Source organism: Salvelinus namaycush, chromosome 27, assembly GCF_016432855.1.
Source record: "Salvelinus namaycush isolate Seneca chromosome 27, SaNama_1.0, whole genome shotgun sequence".
Classification (NCBI taxonomy): domain Eukaryota; kingdom Metazoa; phylum Chordata; class Actinopteri; order Salmoniformes; family Salmonidae; genus Salvelinus; species Salvelinus namaycush.
In genome coordinates, this window is record NC_052333.1 from 8684385 (window position 1) to 8705477 (window position 21093).

The 21093-nt window shown below is 39.1% G+C and overlaps 2 protein-coding genes across 4 annotated transcripts in view; one reads left to right on the forward strand and one right to left on the reverse strand.

The window, feature by feature from the left end:
- LOC120022223 (protein NDRG1-like) overlaps positions 1-10622 on the forward strand; it is a 34051-nt gene extending 23429 nt beyond the window's left edge. The window contains exons 14-16 of one of the 2 annotated variants that reach the window (XM_038966104.1): positions 8330-8365; positions 8675-8726; positions 9099-9313. In XM_038966104.1, coding sequence (XP_038822032.1) covers positions 8330-8365; positions 8675-8726; positions 9099-9313 — 303 coding nt within the window. Of the gene's footprint in view, positions 1-8329; positions 8366-8674; positions 8727-9098 lie in introns of both variants that reach the window. The other variant, XM_038966103.1, reaches the window with a different exon arrangement.
- Positions 10239-20470, reverse strand: LOC120022224 (CCN family member 4-like). Of its 2 annotated transcripts, XM_038966106.1 has the most exons (6): positions 20192-20470; positions 18555-18663; positions 14885-15173; positions 14229-14483; positions 12089-12282; positions 10239-11838 (listed from the first exon to the last, which is right to left on the reverse strand). In XM_038966106.1, the coding sequence occupies exons 3-6, from the start codon at positions 15141-15143 to the stop codon at positions 11533-11535; spliced, it is 1014 nt and encodes a 337-aa protein (XP_038822034.1). In that variant the 5' UTR covers positions 15144-15173; positions 18555-18663; positions 20192-20470; the 3' UTR covers positions 10239-11532. The 2 variants fall into 2 exon arrangements, with proteins under 2 accessions (XP_038822034.1, XP_038822033.1); XM_038966105.1 differs by lacking the exon at positions 18555-18663 and having other exon boundaries at positions 20192-20468.
- Between the last annotated feature and the right edge of the window lie 623 nt (positions 20471-21093).

A 21093-nucleotide genomic window follows, 5' to 3' on the forward strand; every position in this document is an offset into this window, starting at 1 on the left:
ACGTGATGTTAATGGACACGTGATGTTAATGTTAATGGACACGTGATGTTAATGGACACGTGATGTTAATGTTAATGGACACGTGATGTTAATGGACACATGATGTTAATGTTAATGGACACGTGATGTTAATGTTAATGGTCACGTGTTGTTAATGGACACGTGATGTTAATGTTAATGGACACGTGATGTTAATGGACACGTGATGTTAATGTTAATGGACACGTGATGTTAATGTTAATGGACACGTGATGTTAATGGACACGTGATGTTAATGTTAATGGACACGTGATGTTAATGTTAATGGACACGTGATGTTAATGTTAATGGACACGTGATGTTAATGTTAATGGACACGTGTTGTTAATGTTAATGGACACGTGTTGTTAATGTTAATGGACACGTGTTGTTAATGTTAATGGACACGTGTTGTTAATGTTAATGGACACGTGTTGTTAATGTTAATGGACACGTGATGTTGATGTTAATGGACACGTGATGTTAATGGACACGTGATGTTAATGTTAATGGACACGTGATGTTAATGTTAATGGACACGTGATGTTAATGTTAATGGACACGTGATGTTAATGTTAATGGACACGTGTTGTTAATGTTAATGGACACGTGTTGTTAATGTTAATGGACACGTGATGTTAATGGACACGTGATGTTAATGTTAATGGACACATGTTGTTAATGGACACATGATGTTAATGTTAATGGACACGTGATGTTAATGTTAATGGACACGTGTTGTTAATGGACACGTAATGTTAATGGACACGTGTTGTTAATGGACACGTGATGTTAATGTTAATGGACACGTGATGTTAATGTTAATGGACACGTGTTGTTAATGGACACATGATGTTAATGTTAATGGACACGTGATGTTAATGTTAATGGACACGTGATGTTAATGTTAATGGACACGTGATGTTGATGTTAATGGACACGTGATGTTGATGTTAATGGACACGTGATGTTGATGTTAATGGAGACGTGATGTTAATGTTAATGGACACGTGTTGTTAATGTTAATGGACAGGTGATGTTAATGTTAATGGGCACGTGATGTTAATGGACACGTGTTGTTAATGTTAATGGACACGTGATGTTAATGGACACGTGATGTTAATGTTAATGGACACGTGTTGTTAATGTTAATGGACACGTGTTGTTAATGTTAATGGACACGTGATGTTAATGTTAATGGACACGTAATGTTAATGTTAATGGACACGTGTTGTTAATGTTAATGGACACGTGATGTTAATGTTAATGGACACGTGATGTTAATGTTAATGGACACGTGATGTTAATGTTAATGGACACGTGATGTTAATGTTAATGGACACGTGATGTTAATGGACACGTGATGTTAATGTTAATGGACACGTGATGTTAATGTTAATGGACACGTGTTGTTAATGTTAATGGACACGTGATGTTAATGTTAATGGACACGTGATGTTAATGTTAATGGACACGTGATGTTAATGTTAATGGACACGTGATGTTAATGGACACGTGATGTTAATGGACACGTGATGTTAATGTTAATGGACACGTGTTGTTAATGTTAATGGACACGTGATGTTAATGTTAATGGACACGTGATGTTAATGTTAATGGACACGTGTTGTTAATGTTAATGGACACGTGATGTTAATGTTAATGGACACGTGATGTTAATGTTAATGGACACGTGATGTTAATGTTAATGGACACGTGTTGTTAATGTTAATGGACACGTGATGTTAATGTTAATGGACAGGTGATGTTAATGGACACGTGATGTTAATGGACACATGATGTTAATGTTAATGGACACGTGATGTTAATGTTAATGGTCACGTGTTGTTAATGGACACGTGTTGTTAATGTTAATGGACACGTGTTGTTAATGTTAATGGACACGTGATGTTAATGTTAATGGACACGTGATGTTAATGTTAATGGACACGTGATGTTAATGTTAATGGACACGTGATGTTAATGTTAATGGACACGTGTTGTTAATGTTAATGGACACGTGATGTTAATGTTAATGGACACGTGATGTTAATGTTAATGGACACGTGATGTTAATGGACACGTGATGTTAATGTTAATGGACACGTGATGTTAATGTTAATGGACACGTGATGTTAATGTTAATGGACACGTGATGTTAATGTTAATGGACACGTGTTGTTAATGTTAATGGACACGTGATGTTAATGTTAATGGACACGTGATGTTAACGGACACGTGATGTTAATGTTAATGGACACGTGTTGTTAATGGACACGTGTTGTTAATGTTAATGGACACGTGATGTTAATGGACACGTGTTGTTAATGTTAATGGACACGTGATGTTAATGGACACGTGTTGTTAATGTTAATGGACACGTGTTGTTAATGTTAATGGACACGTGATGTTAATGTTAATGGACACGTGATGTTTTAATGTTAATGGACACGTGATGTAAATGTTAATGGACACGTGATGTTAATGTTAATGGACACGTGTTGTTAATGTTAATGGACACGTGTTGTTAATGTTAATGGACACGTGTTGTTAATGTTAATGGACACGTGATGTTGATGTTAATGGACACGTGATGTTAATGGACACGTGATGTTAATGTTAATGGACACGTGATGTTAATGTTAATGGACACGTGATGTTAATGTTAATGGACACGTGATGTTAATGTTAATGGACACGTGATGTTAATGTTAATGGACACGTGATGTTAATGTTAATGGACACGTGTTGTTAATGTTAATGGACACGTGTTGTTAATGGACACGTGATGTTAATGTTAATGGACACGTGATGTTAATGTTAATGGACACGTGTTGTTAATGGACACGTGATGTTAATGTTAATGGACACGTGTTGTTAATGGACACGTGTTGTTAATGTTAATGGACACGTGATGTTAATGTTAATGGACACGTGTTGTTAATGGACACATGATGTTAATGTTAATGGACACGTGATGTTAATGTTAATGGACACTTAATGTTAATGGACACGTGATGTTGATGTTAATGGACACGTGATGTTGATGTTAATGGACACGTGTTGTTAATGTTAATGGACAGGTGATGTTAATGTTAATGGACACGTGATGTTAATGGACACGTGTTGTTAATGTTAATGGACACGTGATGTTAATGGACACGTGATGTTAATGTTAATGGACACGTGTTGTTAATGTTAATGGACACGTGTTGTTAATGTTAATGGACACGTGATGTTAATGTTAATGGACACGTGATGTTAATGTTAATGGACACGTGTTGTTAATGTTAATGGACACGTGATGTTAATGTTAATGGACACGTGATGTTAATGTTAATGGACACGTGATGTTAATGTTAATGGACACGTGATGTTAATGGACACGTGATGTTAATGTTAATGGACACGTGATGTTGATGTTAATGGACACGTGTTGTTAATGTTAATGGACAGGTGATGTTAATGTTAATGGACACGTGATGTTAATGGACACGTGTTGTTAATGTTAATGGACACGTGATGTTAATGGACACGTGATGTTAATGTTAATGGACACGTGTTGTTAATGTTAATGGACACGTGTTGTTAATGTTAATGGACACGTGATGTTAATGTTAATGGACACGTGATGTTAATGTTAATGGACACGTGTTGTTAATGTTAATGGACACGTGATGTTAATGTTAATGGACACGTGATGTTAATGTTAATGGACACGTGATGTTAATGTTAATGGACACGTGATGTTAATGGACACGTGATGTTAATGTTAATGGACACGTGTTGTTAATGTTAATGGACACGTGATGTTAATGTTAATGGACACGTGATGTTAATGTTAATGGACACGTGATGTTAATGGACACGTGATGTTAATGTTAATGGACACGTGATGTTAATGGACACGTGATGTTAATGTTAATGGACACGTGTTGTTAATGTTAATGGACACGTGATGTTAATGGACACGTGTTGTTAATGTTAATGGACACGTGTTGTTAATGTTAATGGACACGTGATGTTAATGGACACGTGATGTTAATGTTAATGGACACGTGATGTTAATGTTAATGGACACGTGTTGTTAATGTTAATGGACACGTGATGTTAATGTTAATGGACACGTGATGTTAATGGACACGTGATGTTAATGTTAATGGACACGTGATGTTAATGGACACGTGATGTTAATGTTAATGGACACGTGTTGTTAATGGACACGTGTTAATGTTAATGGACACATGATGTTAATGTTAATGGACAGGTGATGTTAATGGACACGTGATGTTAATGGACACATGATGTTAATGTTAATGGACACATGATGTTAATGTTAATGGACACGTGATGTTAATGTTAATGGTCACGTGTTGTTAATGGACACGTGTTGTTAATGTTAATGGACACGTGTTGTTAATGTTAATGGACACGTGATGTTAATGTTAATGGACACGTGATGTTAATGTTAATGGACACGTGATGTTAATGTTAATGGACACGTGTTGTTAATGTTAATGGACAGGTGATGTTAATGTTAATGGACATGTGATGTTAATGTTAATGGACACGTGATGTTAATGGACACGTGTTGTTAGTGTTAATGGACACGTGATGTTAATGGACACGTGATGTTAATGGACACGTGATGTTAATGGACACGTGATGTTAATGTTAATGGACACGTGATGTTAATGTTAATGGACACGTGATGTTAATGTTAATGGACACGTGATGTTAATGTTAATGGACACGTGTTGTTAATGTTAATGGACAGGTGATGTTAATGTTAATGGACACGTGATGTTAATGGACACGTGATGTTAATGTTAATGGACACGTGTTGTTAATGTTAATGGACACGTGATGTTAATGGACACGTGTTGTTAATGTTAATGGACACGTGATGTTAATGGACACGTGTTGTTAATGTTAATGGACACGTGATGTTAATGTTAATGGACACGTGATGTTAATGTTAATGGACACGTGATGTTAATGTTAATGGACACGTGTTGTTAATGTTAATGGACACGTGTTGTTAATGTTAATGGACACGTGTTGTTAATGTTAATGGACACGTGTTGTTAATGTTAATGGACACGTGTTGTTAATGTTAATGGACACGTGTTGTTAATGTTAATGGACACGTGTTGTTAATGTTAATGGACACGTGATGTTAATGTTAATGGACACGTGATGTTAATGGACACGTGATGTTAATGGACACGTGTTGTTATTGTTAATGGACACGTGTTGTTAATGTTAATGGACACGTGATGTTAATGTTAATGGACACGTGTTGTTAATGTTAATGGACAGGTGATGTTAATGTTAATGGACACGTGATGTTAATGTTAATGGACACGTGATGTTAATGGACACGTGTTGTTAATGTTAATGGACACGTGTTGTTAATGTTAATGGACACGTGATGTTAATGGACACGTGTTGTTAATGTTAATGGACACGTGATGTTAATGGACACGTGTTGTTAATGTTAATGGACACGTGATGTTAATGTTAATGGACACGTGATGTTAATGGACACGTGATGTTAATGGACACGTGTTGTTAATGTTAATGGACACATGTTGTTAATGTTAATGGACACGTGTTGTTAATGTTAATGGACACGTGTTGTTAATGTTAATGGACACGTGATGTTAATGTTAATGGACACGTGATGTTAATGTTAATGGACACGTGATGTTAATGGACACGTGTTGTTAATGTTAATGGACACGTGATGTTAATGTTAATGGACACGTGATGTTAATGTTAATGGACACGTGATGTTAATGTTAATGGACACGTGATGTTAATGTTAATGGACACGTGATGTTAATGTTAATGGACACATGTTGTTAATGGACACATGCTGTTAATGTTAATGGACACATGTTGTTAATGGACACATGATGTTAATGGACACGTGTTGTTAATGGACACGTGTTGTTAATGTTAATGGACACGTGTTGTTAATGTTAATGGACACGTGATGTTAATGTTAATGGAAGCGTGATGTTAATGTTAATGGACACGTGATGTTAATGTTAATGGACACGTGTTGTTAATGGACACGTGATGTTAATGTTAATGGACACGTGATGTTAATGTTAATGGACACGTGATGTTAATGTTAATGGACACATGTTGTTAATGGACACGTGTTGTTAATGGACACATGATGTTAATGTTAATGGACACATGATGTTAATGTTAATGGACACGTGTTGTTAATGTTAATGGACACGTGATGTTAATGTTAATGGACACGTGATGTTAATGTTAATGGACACGTGATGTTAATGTTAATGGACACGTGTTGTTAATGTTAATGGACACGTGTTGTTAATGTTAATGGACACGTGATGTTAATGTTAATGGACACGTGATGTTAATGTTAATGGACACGTGTTGTTAATGGACACATGATGTTAATGTTAATGGACACGTGGTGTTAATGTTAATGGACACGTGATGTTAATGTTAATGGACACGTGATGTTAATGTTAATGGACACGTGTTGTTAATGTTAATGGACACGTGTTGTTAATGTTAATGGACACGTGTTGTTAATGGACACATGATGTTAATGTTAATGGACACGTGGTGTTAATGTTAATGGACACGTGATGTTAATGTTAATGGACACGTGATGTTAATGTTAATGGACACGTGTTGTTAATGTTAATGGACACGTGTTGTTAATGTTAATGGACACGTGTTGTTAATGGACACGTGATGTTAATGTTAATGGACACATGATGTTAATGTTAATGGACACGTGATGTTAATGTTAATGGACACGTTTTGTAAATGTTAATGGACACGTGATGTTAATGGACACGTGATTTTAATGTTAATGGACACATGATGTTAATGTTAATGGACACGTGATGTTAATGTTAATGGACACGTGTTGTTAATGTTAATGGACACGTGTTGTTAATGTTAATGGATACGTGTTGTTAATGTTAATGGACACGTGTTGTTAATGTTAATGGACACGTGTTGTTAATGGACACATGATGTTAATGTTAATGGACACGTGGTGTTAATGTTAATGGACACGTGATGTTAATGGACACGTGATGTTAATGTTAATGGACACGTGTTGTTAATGTTAATGGACACGTGTTGTTAATGTTAATGGACACGTGTTGTTAATGTTAATGGACACGTGTTGTTAATGGACACGTGATGTTAATGTTAATGGACACATGATGTTAATGTTAATGGACACGTGATGTTAATGTTAATGGACACGTTTTGTAAATGTTAATGGACATGTGATGTTAATGTTAATGGATACGTGTTGTTAATGTTAATGGACACGTGTTGTTAATGTTAATGGACACGTGTTGTTAATGTTAATGGATACGTGTTGTTAATGTTAATGGACACGTGTTGTTAATGTTAATGGACACGTGTTGTTAATGGACACGTGCAGTTAATGTTAATGGACACGTGATGTTAATGGACACTTGTTGTTAATGGACACGTGTTGTTAATGTTAATGGACACGTGATGTTAATGGACACGTGTTGTTAATGGACACGTGTTGTTAATGTTAATGGACACGTGTTGTTAATGTTAATGGACACGTGATGTTAATGTTAATGGACACGTGTTGTTAATGGACACGTGTTGTTAATGGACACGTGTTGTTAATGGACACGTGTTGTTAATGGACACGTGTTGTTAATGTTAATGGACACGTGTTGTTAATGTTAATGGACACGTGTTGTTAATGTTAATGGACACGTGTTGTTAATGTTAATGGACACGTGATGTTAATGTTAATGGACACGTGATGTTAATGTTAATGGACACGTGATGTTAATGGACACGTGATGTTAATGTTAATGGACAGGTGATGTTAATGGACACGTGATGTTAATGGACAGGTGATGTTAATGGACACGTGATGTTAATGTTAATGGACACGTGATGTTAGTGTTAATGGATACGTGATGTTAATGTTAATGGACAGGTGATATTAATGTTAATGGACACGTGATGTTAATGTTAATGGACACGTGATGTTAATGTTAATGGACAGGTGATGTTAATGGACACGTGATGTTAATGGACACGTGATGTTAATGGACCTTGTTGTTTGCTGAGACAGTGTTAAATATTAAATGGGAGGTTGTTTTGTGTAATGAAGAGTTATGGCGGGTGACTAATGTTGTCCCGCTGATGACGTGCTACCTTAACTCTGCTCTCTTGAATGACGCACCCCATGAGGTGTTAACTGACTCCAAACTCATAGCCTCTTTCTTTTCTCCCCTCCTCCATCCAGATGGCTGATTGTGGAGGCCTGCCCATGGTTGACCAGGTGTGTTTCTAGCTTGTTAACACGTTCACGGAGGCCGGGCGGATTGGGGTGGCCAAGGGATAACAGTTAAGGGGCTAACACAGGGCAGCTTCACTTAAGAGCATTAGTGACAGTAGCAATGAGGCACGGACGTCAGGATGGAGAGTTTATACCCAGCTCAGCACCATCTGCTACAACAGCTGTCATACATACGCCTCTCATTATCACAGAGTCTGTAGGATACGCCATGAATCTGTCAGTTGATATGTCATTATGTGGATAATAACAGGGGGAAAAAGTGCCTAGCTTTATCATTTGCTCTCTCGACAGCCTGCAAAGCTGACAGAGGCCTTCAAGTACTTCATTCAGGGAATGGGCTACAGTAAGTACACACTCTCTCTGTGTAACCAACGCTGACCAGTAATCATATTAACATTAGGTATGTAGAAATATAAAAGCCTGTTACCCTATTAGTGTTGCTGCCAACTAATAATATGGATCTTCACGACAACCTGTAAGAATGACATTGTCTAGAACTAGGAGATGAGATGAGTAACTTCACCTTCAGATTACACATTTAGACAACAGGAAGTCTGTTACCTGTTCTGTAATGATTAAATATAATATATTACATAATGCCCTCAATAGGAATTCAGCTGACCATGGACACAGGAGTGTGAATGGATCATTAACCTCCTCCTGTTCCCCCTGCCTCCTTTTCCTCCCCCTTCTCTCCTCTTCCTCCTTCCCTCAGTGCCTGCTGCCAGCATGACCAGACTGGTCCGCTCTCGCACGGCGTCCGGATCCAGCATCCACTCCATGGAAGGCAACAGGAGCCGGTCTCACACCAATGAGGGAAACCGAAGCCGGTCACACACCAACGAGAAGCGTGGCCGCTCCCACACAGACAGTATGGAAGGCACAGCAAACCGCAGCGCAGCTCTCAAGTCCACCGAAGTGTCCTGCTAGACGACCCTTACCCTCGACCTTTAACCTCCAGCCCCCTGGTTCCTGCTGCTCTGCCACTAACCACTCTCTCTCACACACACACACACACACACACACACACACACACACACACACACACACACACACACACACACAGGATTCCATTCAATGCAATTGGGATGCCCCCAATTGGAGAATGTTTTCTCTATGCAAAGAGTTGTTTTTGTAAAGATATGCAAGTATATACTACTGCATAATAAAGGAAATTCTGTAGAGGAAAAAAAATAAACTGATCCCTTCCCATCTGCAGAGTCCGGTGGAATATCTAGGTGTTAGGGGCAACGCAGCTGAGCGACACTGCAACAGAGAATGTGGGAGATAGCTGTGGCTGAATAGTGACACCGCAACGGAGAATGTGGGAGAAAGCTGTTGCTGCAGAGCGAGTACCTAGTACACCAGTTTGTACATTTTTCTTTTAAATCTCTCATTAGGATTTTTTTGTTTGTTTGTAGTGTTTTATCACATCTGACACAGTTTTCTTAAATACGTACCTGACTGTAAATGAGTGCTTCTTTCTGTTCTCATTGTTATTGTTCATTAACTTTTCAGTGTTATAATTCATGTTCTGTGTGATATAGGATAGACAGTGTTAGGCCTAGATGTGGAGAAAGAATAGGGAGGCAAGTGGATAGTTTTTTTGCTCAAATTGATATTCGTCTTTGAAACCGTGGGAAGGAGGGAATCGGAAATGTATCATGTGCATACAACACATTCCTGTAACCATTCCTCTGTTTTATGATGTTGTCCATTCATTTTGAGTTAAGTCCTGGATGTTCTGTATCTGTCAACTCTGTGGAATCAAACAATTGTAACTGTTCTATTCTAGAACATTCCAAAATACGCTATTCTTTTCATTAATCAAACACAAAACACTAAATCGAACAGCTTTGCATCCTATTGCTTTATTAACAGATCATGGCTTCAGACAAAAGTTTTTATTTTGGATATTTTTTTGTGTGTGTATGTAAATGTTTTCTATGCAATCAAGCACGGCAGAACAAAGATGTGCCATGGAAACCTTCTCTGATTTATTAAAGTTATTTTGTTGTGATGGATTTGAGAGAGTCAAGCCGATAGATCCACATAATGTAATGTGAGGATAGTTATCCATAGAACGTATCAAAAACCCTCCCACTCTTACTTGCACTACAGCAACACAGGCCTACATCGCTTTGTAAAGATGCACAACTGCCTAATGCTGTAGATGAGAAGCATTAAATATGGCATAACAGTTTTGTATTTATTTAATAAATAAAAACCTATAACTTTTTGTCCTGGTTTTGTGATTACTTCAATGATCATAAGTAGAATGTGACGTTGTAAGAATGACACCACACTTCCACAGATGGATATTTAACCATATATAGTACATGCATTCTATAGTAGCATCTCACGCCGTCTCTTACTCATTATTCAATTCAGAGCCACGTGATCAAACCAATCTTTACATGAGTGTGGACGAGATTTCGTGAAACTTGTTTCTGTGACTTTCAAAAAATACCTGTATGGCAAAAAAAATTCAATCATTTAGTATTGAATAAATTAAAACTAAAATATTTCACACTCATTCCCAAAGCAACCCTATACAGAGCATAAAAATATGCTGAAAAAAATCCTCAAGTTTAAATATCCCCTTATAAGAAAAATACTTTGGGTGGGATTCAATCTAATTGATTCAATCCAATGCAAGATATAGAGCAGCACACTATAACAGACTTGTAAAGGTAATTTAGGCTTGAGCTGACAATCAGAGCATTTACCATGAATGCCATCTCCGCGGACACCGGGAAAATGCCTTCAAACGGCGGACTGTCTGTTGTATGATGCTGTGCACTATAACGCGCCTCGGATTGAATACCTGCCTTTATGTATACAAACATCAAATATTTTTTTTTCTGGAAGTTCTGACAAAAAACGTTTGAGGAAGGGAAAAGAAGATCAAAATGTAGGTAGATGGAAGTTTAGGGCTCTACTCCGTATCACTGAAGTTTAGTGTTACAGCGTGATTCAAATTTAAAGGCAATGTTCTCGTGTTAGCGACGGCTGCATTCACGGTAAACACTGCATATGTTGGGTCAATCAGAAATTACCTTTAAATTTATATTGTGCAATCTGTAACGCTTCAGCGATCCAGACTGAATAGAGCCCTTAATAAGCTTACGGCTAATTATTGAAATGTCTCAGTTCACGATCTCAGGGTAACCATAGTAATTCTCCAGCTCGGCGAAGATGTCGTTGGGGTTCCTGCAGCTGAGGTTACAGAAGCAGGCGTTGATCCACATGACCTGCCATGTGAACACGGCCCCGTTGGGACACATAAACTCCACGTCGATGGTCTTGGACTTATAGGGAATGCAGCAGCGATGGTCCGTGGCCACGCACACCCCACAGTATTTAGGCCAGTAAGGCTGCTTACTCACACAGCCCGAGATTGTGAAGTTTTTTGGCTGTTCTTCTCTGTAGATGTTCAGACACTTCTTCCCTGGCTGAGAGCGATGAGAAAGCGAAAGTGAAAGAGGACAAGTTGAATGATTGAATCAATGCTTTGTAATGTTCCTATAATATTGGGAATGTTGTATTTTTTTAGGTGAACTCTTCAATATAGATATCATGAACAAACATTTGACCTCTATGCAATGCATGTGCGTCTATGCATGCATGCACATGTGTGTCTGTGTCCACGTGTGCGTGCATATTTGAGCGTGGAAGTGTGTCTGTGCACGTCAGTATATGTACCTTGATGTGCTTGGTGATGTCCACCCCACAGGGCCGTATGTTGCAGAGGCGGGACTCTTTCACCATCTCACACCTCTCGTTGGCGTTGGAGACGCGCAGTGACAGACCTCGACCACACGTCTTAGAACAGATACTCCAGGAGGTGGTCTGGATCACACAGTTCCTGCTCCGGCCCTGAGCCTCAGCAGGAAGAGCTATGTCAACACAGACAGACAGACACTTTTGTGAGTGTAATGTTTAATGTTTGTATTGTTTATTTCACTTTTGTTTATTATCTACTTCACTTGTTTTGTCAATGTTACCATATGTTTCCAATGCCAATAAAGGCCTTAAATTGAAATTGAATTGAGAGAGAAGAGGGACAGTGTCTGACAGACCAACCAACCTGCACATGTCCCCTATGCCATTGTCATTGTTATTGTTCAATGTATGGTCATTTTTACCCTTGATTATTGTTGACAATATTGGTTAGTATTATTTAATTATGTTAATATTGGAAATCTCAAAAGTAAGCTTATGTCATGCCAATAAAGCAAATTGAATTGAATTGAGAGAGAGATACGTAGCTAGATAGAGAGAGCAATAGAGAGAGATACATGGAGAAAGAGAGATACATAGAGAGAGAGAGATGCATAGATAGAGATACACATGATAGCGAGAGAGAGATACATGGAGAAAGAGAGATACAAAGAGAGAGCGTGTGAGAGAGAGATGCATAGATAGAGAGAGATACATAGATAGAGAGAGATAAATGGAGAAAGAGAGATACAGAGAGATACAAAGAGAGCGAGAGAGAGAGATACATAGAGAAAGAGACATACAGAGAGAGAGAGATACATAGATAAAGAGAGAGAGAGATACATAGAGAAAGAGAGATACAAAGAGAGCGAGAGAGAGAGAGAGATACATAGAGAAAGAGACATACAGAGAGAGAGAGAGAGAGAGAGAGAAAGATACATAGATAAAGAGAGATACAAAGAGAGAGAGAGAGAGATACATAGAGAAAGAGAGATACAAAGAGAGCGAGAGAGAGAGATACATAGAGAAAGAGACATACAGAGAGAGAGAGAGAGAGAGACATAGAGAAAGAGAGAAACAAAGAGAGCGAGAGAGATACATAGATAAAGAGACATACAGAGAGAGAGAGAGAGACATAGAGAAAGAGAGAAACAAAGAGAGAGAGAGAGAGATACATAGAGAAAGAGACATACAGAGAGAGAGAGAGAGAGATACATAGAGAAAGAGACATACAGAGCGAGAGAGAGAGAGAGATACATAGAGAAAGAGACATACAGAGAGAGCGAGAGAGAAAGATACATAGATAAAGAGAGAGAGACAGAGAATAATAACAATTGAATACGGGCAGTGATATAATTATTCATCAAAACTGGACCTAATAGCTTGTTGCCATGAGAAGTGCTTTTACCTTCAAGATTGATAGTTGTGCAAGGGTGACAGTTCTCGTTGCTATTTTGTATTTTTAACCAAAACAAACATTCTCTAGTAAATCCAAGTTCTCTTTTGGCTTTGCACACTACTGGCCAGGATCGCTGAGCACTTGAACTACCCAAAAATAACACTGAGACACAGAGAGAGTGAGAGTGTACAGGAAAAGCGTTTGGTCTTCTCTTACACAGCTGCACCTCTGCTCCTCCCTGGAGTAACAACCTACGCCCACACCCTAGTCCACCACAGATACTGTTCCAAGAACCCACACAACATACTGCTGCAACAGCAGCACTACCTGTGAGCTACACTGAAGCACTGTCCTCAAACTATTTTGCTTCACAATTCACAAAGGAATACCCAATATGCACCTGTGTTATTAGTGTTTTAAGATTCTCAATAGATACATATCAACTGTAACATACTGCAGTGGAGGCTGGTGACGGGAGTACAGCTTATAGCAATGACTGGAATGGTATCATACTGTTCCATTCATTCCATTCCAGCTATTAGTATGAGCATGTCCTCACATTTTAAGTGACACCAGCCACCATTGATTGACTGATTAAATTAATGATTGTTGAGAGCTCTTACAAAAGACATCCCAATGTATGTATTCTGATACTTACAAATGGCATAATAAAACATGACCTTAACCTTAATTGATTGATTGATTGATGGATCTGTGTCCTACCCTCCACTGCATGTCTTGGAGCAGTCTTCCTCCCCTTCTTGGGCTCGTCACAGATCCACTGTTCACAGCAGCGTCCGGGGATCTTGACCCTCCTCGGGTTCTGGCACCACACCCGGGGAGGCTGGGAGTCCGTACACAGGGTCACGCACCCGATGGCCCCGTTCACACACAGACACTGGTATTTACAGCTGGGCTTGAAGCTCTGCCCGTTCCGGTAGATCACACCGTCATGCTCGCAGCCCGTGCCAACCATATCTGGCAAAGAAGGTCAGGACAGAAGTCTTACATCACAGAGAGACACACAGTGGTAATGATGACAAGGTAATGTAGCAGCTTTTGTTTTTAGTGATATCTGAACAAAAACAAACATGTCATGACATCGGGTAATATGATTCTGAAACATGTTCACTTTTTAATTGTTAATTTGTCATTACATTTCTCATTTTCTTCAAGGATTATGTTACTAGATGTGCAATTAGTGTGTTGGGGCATGATGATAGCAGTGTTACTGTGACTTATGATTGGTGTCTTTAGTCATTGTCTTACGTCAGATAGCGAGTTGATTCCACCTACACTCGGTTGAGGGACGAGCGTGGTGTAAAGTGACGCGATTTGACGTAAGACAACGGTCTTTAGTAGGTTAGAATGACACTTACATGCACACACTCCTTTTTCGTACCTCGGCTTGTCCGCGCTGTAGTCGCAGTACAGTCCCTTATGGTAGTCACAGGTGTCTGCCTCGTTGCACTCCTCCCCCACCTGCCTGGCGCAGGCCTTGCAGCAGTCACAGCCGTCCATGAGCAGGCTCACTCCTGCGGGGCAGGGGGGGAGGACCGGGGGGCACTCACAGGGCCAGTGGCAGTACTGGGTCCGGTTGTATGGCTCCAGGTCTGTGGGTTCTGTTAGGGGCAGCATGGCAGTGGAATTCTGGGTCTGGGAGTAGGCCTAGATGAGAGGGACAAGGAGGAGTTAGGGTTATGCGCTCTCGATATGCATAATACATATTTTAGTTTGGTATGGTCAAACGCTATGACCTTGTAACACAATAAACCATGTAAGTAGAGAACAGACATCCCTAAGGCATCACATATGTATTTTTTCTGAGTAGGCTACCATATCTGGGACAATTTAAAACACTTCTCAGCACTCGGTTGAAGTAGCAACTGTACAGGAGAATAATAGTCTGTTACATAAGCAGTATTAATTCACCCCAAGGAATAAAGTCATAATTCACTTCATCTACTTAATCTTTTCATTTCCAACCTGTCCTAATTAACTCCCTCTTGTTCGGCCAACGACGTAATAGACCCAAATCCCCTTATTGGGCTGGATAAATGTTGCACCTCCCGAATGGGCTTAAAGGTCTGGTTTGCAGGCCTTCTTTATAGCAATGTTGAATTACAGGGTAACGGAGAGACAATTACATTTTAGTCCTTTAGGCGACGTGCTTACCCAGAGCGACATACAGGAGCAATTAGAGTTAAGTTGCTTGCCCAAAAGCACACCTAGTTAACTTGGGGATTCAACCTCTCAGTTTCTGGCCCAACACTCTTAACCGCTAGGCTACCTGCTGTTCCACAGGTCTTGAGTTAGTAGTCCTGTCCCATGGCCAAGGCTACATTTGAAAAAATGATTTCATCAATATGATACTGGTTAGTCTAGGTAATACTTGATTCCTGTCTACATAATATTCTGGCTGTATATTATTCTGCCTATTTCTCATATTGTTTCTTTGAAAATATAAAGTATGTTCATAGCTGAAGTGACAAAACAAGTTCAATAAAAGGTGTCCAACATTTTACCTCATGAATATTGCCTGTACAAACTATATATTCATGCCAAGATCAGTAACAGAACATTTTTAAAGCACTCATAAACAGATGCTGTCTGAACAAGCCACCAGGGAGAGTTTTACAACCAAACAAATGGCGGTTGGTCTTGGATCCAGACTGTATGAGTCCCTTCATAGGGAACTGGCCCGTCCACTGGTTCAGACTGGCTATAAAGATGATTTTTAGTCTAGGATCCAGAGTGTATGGGTCTCTTCTGGGGAAACTGGCCCGTCCGCTGGCTCAGACTGGCTACAAACATGATTCTTAGTCTAGGATCCAGACTGTCTGAGTGTGAAGAGAGCATGACTTCCTTGTATGAGTCAGGACACAGAATGTTCTACAACACATTATTACAGATCAAGTAGCCAGATCGCCTAATGGTCTAATTTAAAATGTCATACATTCTATTTTGGCTGTGCCTTGCATGCCATCTGCGGGCCAAAATGCTGTGACTACTCTTATTTCTGATGTCTGAACATTCAACAGCAGACACTTTTTGGGGAACTTTCTTCAGAATCAGAACATATTGGGCGGGTTTCCCAGACCGGTTTCCAGCCTAGGCCTGTCTCAATAGAGATTCTCTATCGAAATCACTTTTTAGTCCAGGACCAGGCTTAATCTGTGTCCGGGAAACCGGCCCATTGAAAACAATATTAACTCTTGTTGTTACTGTCATAACAGCAACCACTGCCTCCAGTATGGGCCGACCAACACTGCTTAACGAACTTGTCTTGGAGATTCCCATACAGGTTACTGCAGGGTAGAATTCTCTATTACAAACTGGGTGGTTTTAGCCCTGAATGCTGATTGGTTGACAGCCGTGTGATATCAGACCGTATACCACAGGTATGACAAAACATGTATTTTTACTTCTCTAATTACATTGGTAACCAGTTTAGAATAGCAATACGGCACTTTGGGGGTTTGTAGTATCTGGCCAATATACCAAGGCTAAGGGCTGTATCCAGGAAGTCCGTGTTGCGTCATGCTTAAGAACAACCCTTAGCATTCTTGTGTTCTAACTACCCTCTAGTCAAAGTGCTCTGAACAAATTAAGGGAATCGTTCACAAACAATGGCACATTCTAAGATCCGATGATGGTATCGGTAATGTGTTTTCGGACCTTCCCTTGGTCGTATTCTCGCGGGGCAGAAAACTCAGAGATCAATTGGTAAACTCTGATTTACCACCCCAAGATATCCCTGCACAACGTGTATTTGCGCCCCTACTGGATGGAAACTAGAAGTGTAATGGCTGCGCTCAATGCAATGGCACTTATAAATGTAGATCCTTCAAACACCTCCAAACAGGGAAACAGATCCCAATCTGTGCTTCACTAAGGCAGTTATTTATTTTATAACTTGTCCTTGTGGTAAAAATGATGTGGGTAAAACAAAGCGCGAATTAAGCACCATTAGGTGCAAAAACTGGACTTACCCAGTTGCGGCCCACTTTTTGGAAGAAAACCACTCGATTTCATCTCTATGTTATATTGGCATCGAACATGTCACCCTCCCTAGGAGAGGGGGTGACCTCGACAATTTATTGTTAAAACGAGAGGCTGCCTGGATCTTTAATTTAAAGACCCTTGCTCCCTTCGGTCTCAACGTAGACTGATCTGAAGCCATTCTTGTGATTATTGTGATTTTGCTATTGTAAATGTTTGTAGGCTTATGTAGCCAAATTGTATCTATGATCATACGCCATCCATTCGTTTTTTGTATGCTATTTTAATATATGCGAATTAACCAATGATATCAGGCCACACCTGGCCATGATTACAGACACCTGTGTGTGTCTTTAGACACTATATAAATGAGTCACCCTGCAGTGTTTGTCATTATACCCTGATGAAGACAGCTTGTCTGTTGAAATGTTGGACATAAATATTTCTTCATCTGAGCTCCTAGAGTGTGCGGCTCTCCTTTATTTTTTGAAGAACAACCTTTAACCATGGTATATTGGCCATACCCCCGGTGCCTTATTGCTTAATTAAACCTCTCTAACCTCTTACATTTCAGCCTCAACATGTTAAATATCATAGAAACCAAAGAGCTTCTAATCCAGGTAAATTATACACACACAATTCATCTCCAATTAATTAATTGTAAAAAAGACCCCTTAATCATCTTATAAGTTTCTCATATTGTTTCTCTTAAGCTTCCTTTACGTTTTTCTAATAGATTTCTGTTAATAAATAGTAAATTCATGACGTGCATAGGAGGCTTAATACAGATCAATGAGGCTTAATCACGGGTGTAGCACAGAGCCAGTAACCAGGGGGTTCTGCTGCTGAAGCCCAGTCAGCTGTCATCAGGCTGTCAATTACACAACAACATCAGAGAACACGGATATGTCCCAAATGGTACTATGTTCCCTATATAGTGCACTACTTTTGAGCAGAGAAATATGGGCCATGGTTAAAAGTAGTTCACTATATAGGGAATAGGGTGCCATTAGGGACACAATCACAAAATGCCACTTTATGCCTCACATTGCGTTTTATGGGTGTTTCTCAAGGTAATGAAACCCACACGGACCACAACAACAACTGATCATGACATTAACAGTTTGTTGTCTTCATGTAGCTTCCCTTCTTTAACCTAAAAAGGAAGAGAAAGTAGAGAGGTGTAGTCAATAATGTCATAATATCCATATACATATGGCATAACAGGAAGTTGAATTGGGCTTTCTAATGAGATGACAAGCTTTGTGCATGTCGGTTTAGGTACATTGTTGCATAGTTGCATCATTCCTAACCCCCATCATATCTAGACAGCTGAAATTGGAGTTGAGATGAACCCGAATACCATGATGTGTTCAAGGTTATAACCTTTTGACCCTTTGTGTGACCTTGTGACCTTAAACAGACATATATCATCAAACGCTGTAAAGTGCTGAGACTGAAAAAGTGATCAATCAATTGTCAATTATCTTGATGGAGGGTGGAGGGTGTGTGATACAACATAAGTTTGAGCCCAGCAAATCAGAGACGATGTGAGCAGTTTTAACTTTTGAAATCTATTGAGGTTCTTTAAAATCTTTCATGAGGACAATTAAACTAGAAAAAAACTGAAACTTTGCTGTTTGTTGAGGCCATGCAAATAATAGTATTTTCCAATAACTTGTGGAATCTGGAGTAAAATGCAAAACCTGACTCCACACAACCACAAGGTGGCAGTAAAGTATGACTAAGAATGGGATGTGTAAAAGGAATGCCGGGTGATTTTAGTCGAAATGTCACAGTAGATCCAATGCCAGAGGAGTCAATTCTGCATAATTATCTTCTCTGATTCTGAAGCCTAAAGGTGACTAAGGAATCACATATTGGTAGGCCATTCAATATTCAATATAGCTTTTTCATCGTTAGCGACTATGTTTATATCTTAATTGGAAATTAGCAGTGGTGGAAAGTACTTAAGTGAAAAATACTTTAAAGTGCTACCTAAGTAGTTTTTTTTTGCATATCTGGACTTTAATATTTATATTTCTGATTACTTGTATTTTTACTCTACTACATTCCCAAAGAACTCCATACATTTTCCCTGACACAAAAAAGTAGTTGTTACATTTTGAATGCTTAACAGGACATGAAAATAGTCCAATTCACACAATTATCAAGAGAACATCCCTGGTCATCCCTACTGCCTCTGATCTGGTGGACTCACTAAACACAATTTTCGTTTGTAAATGATGTCTGAGTGTTGGAGTGTGCCCCTGGCTATAAGTCAACAAAAAAAAACATGAAAATTGTGCTGTCTGGTTTGCATAATATAAGGAATTTGACATGATTTATACTTTTACTTTTAATACATAAGTATATTTGAGCAATTACATTTACTTTTGATACTGAAGTATATTTAAAACCTAATTCTTTTAGACTTTTACTCAAGTTGTATTTTACTGGGTGACTTTCACTTTTACTTGAGACATTTTCTATTAAGGTATCTTTACTTTTACTCAAATATGACAATTGGGTACTTTTTCCACCACTGGAAATTTACACAAATGATTTAGGCCTAATAATCTAAATAAATCATAAGAGTCGGGTCTGGTACTTCAGAAAGAAATATATTTGCAAAATAAAGTTTCAACCATGTGTTAATAAAAATTATTATGACACTTTCTCACCTTTTGAATCCCAGCTGCTATAAGAATCCACACCAGGAGCCAGCTCATCACTGGTTAGGAATTTTAAATTCATTGAACCCAGAATTACTCCTTTTCTAAAAACAAAATATTTTGCACTGCACAAGTCTCAGGCATTCTGCTTCTTCTAGTTGTCATCTCCTCCGCGAGGACCACTGTCTCGGACTGGGACTGGAGATGTTATTAAAGCTCGTGCTGCTGACGTCAGGTTTTAGGACGAGCCCCGCATTTTTCTAGCATAGCACTCTGTCTTTTCCCTCTCCTCCACTCTCACCCGCTGCTCCTCAGGCACGAAAGCCTTTCATGAAGTTGAGGTGGCTTGTCAATAAGGGACAGTTCAACATTTATTAGGGGAAGAGTGGTGTTTTTCCAAAATAGGGGAGGATTGTCAAACTTTTTTTTTGCTTTGGGAGGGTTAGGTTTTACGTTCGCCCTTTTGCAGGTTTTACTATATCATTTATTCCGTCCAAGACACATTTCGTCTGCTTGCGCCTCCCCTATGTCAAGATGTCTTGATACTTCCCTTATGCACTATGCTTTTCCTTTTGCTAACTATACCACAAGTCAATATAGTCTACCAGTCTAACTGCCCTCTATCCACCATTCATAGTGACAATAGTGGTAGGTGAATCGTTCGTCCAGATCTACAAAATGCTAACTAGTAATCATACCACACATAAATTCATTCAAAGCTGCACTAATTTTCAATAAATGCGGAGAGGCCAGGTATGTCATTGCTCATGAAAGAACAGTGAAGACATGAGACACACAGTTCAAAAAGCTCCCTTATTGAGCTTGTTTAGGGACCATATTATTATCCTACCTAGACTAGCCTACAACACCACAATGAAATGAAAAATTGCATAATTGTTTTCAAGTGAGTA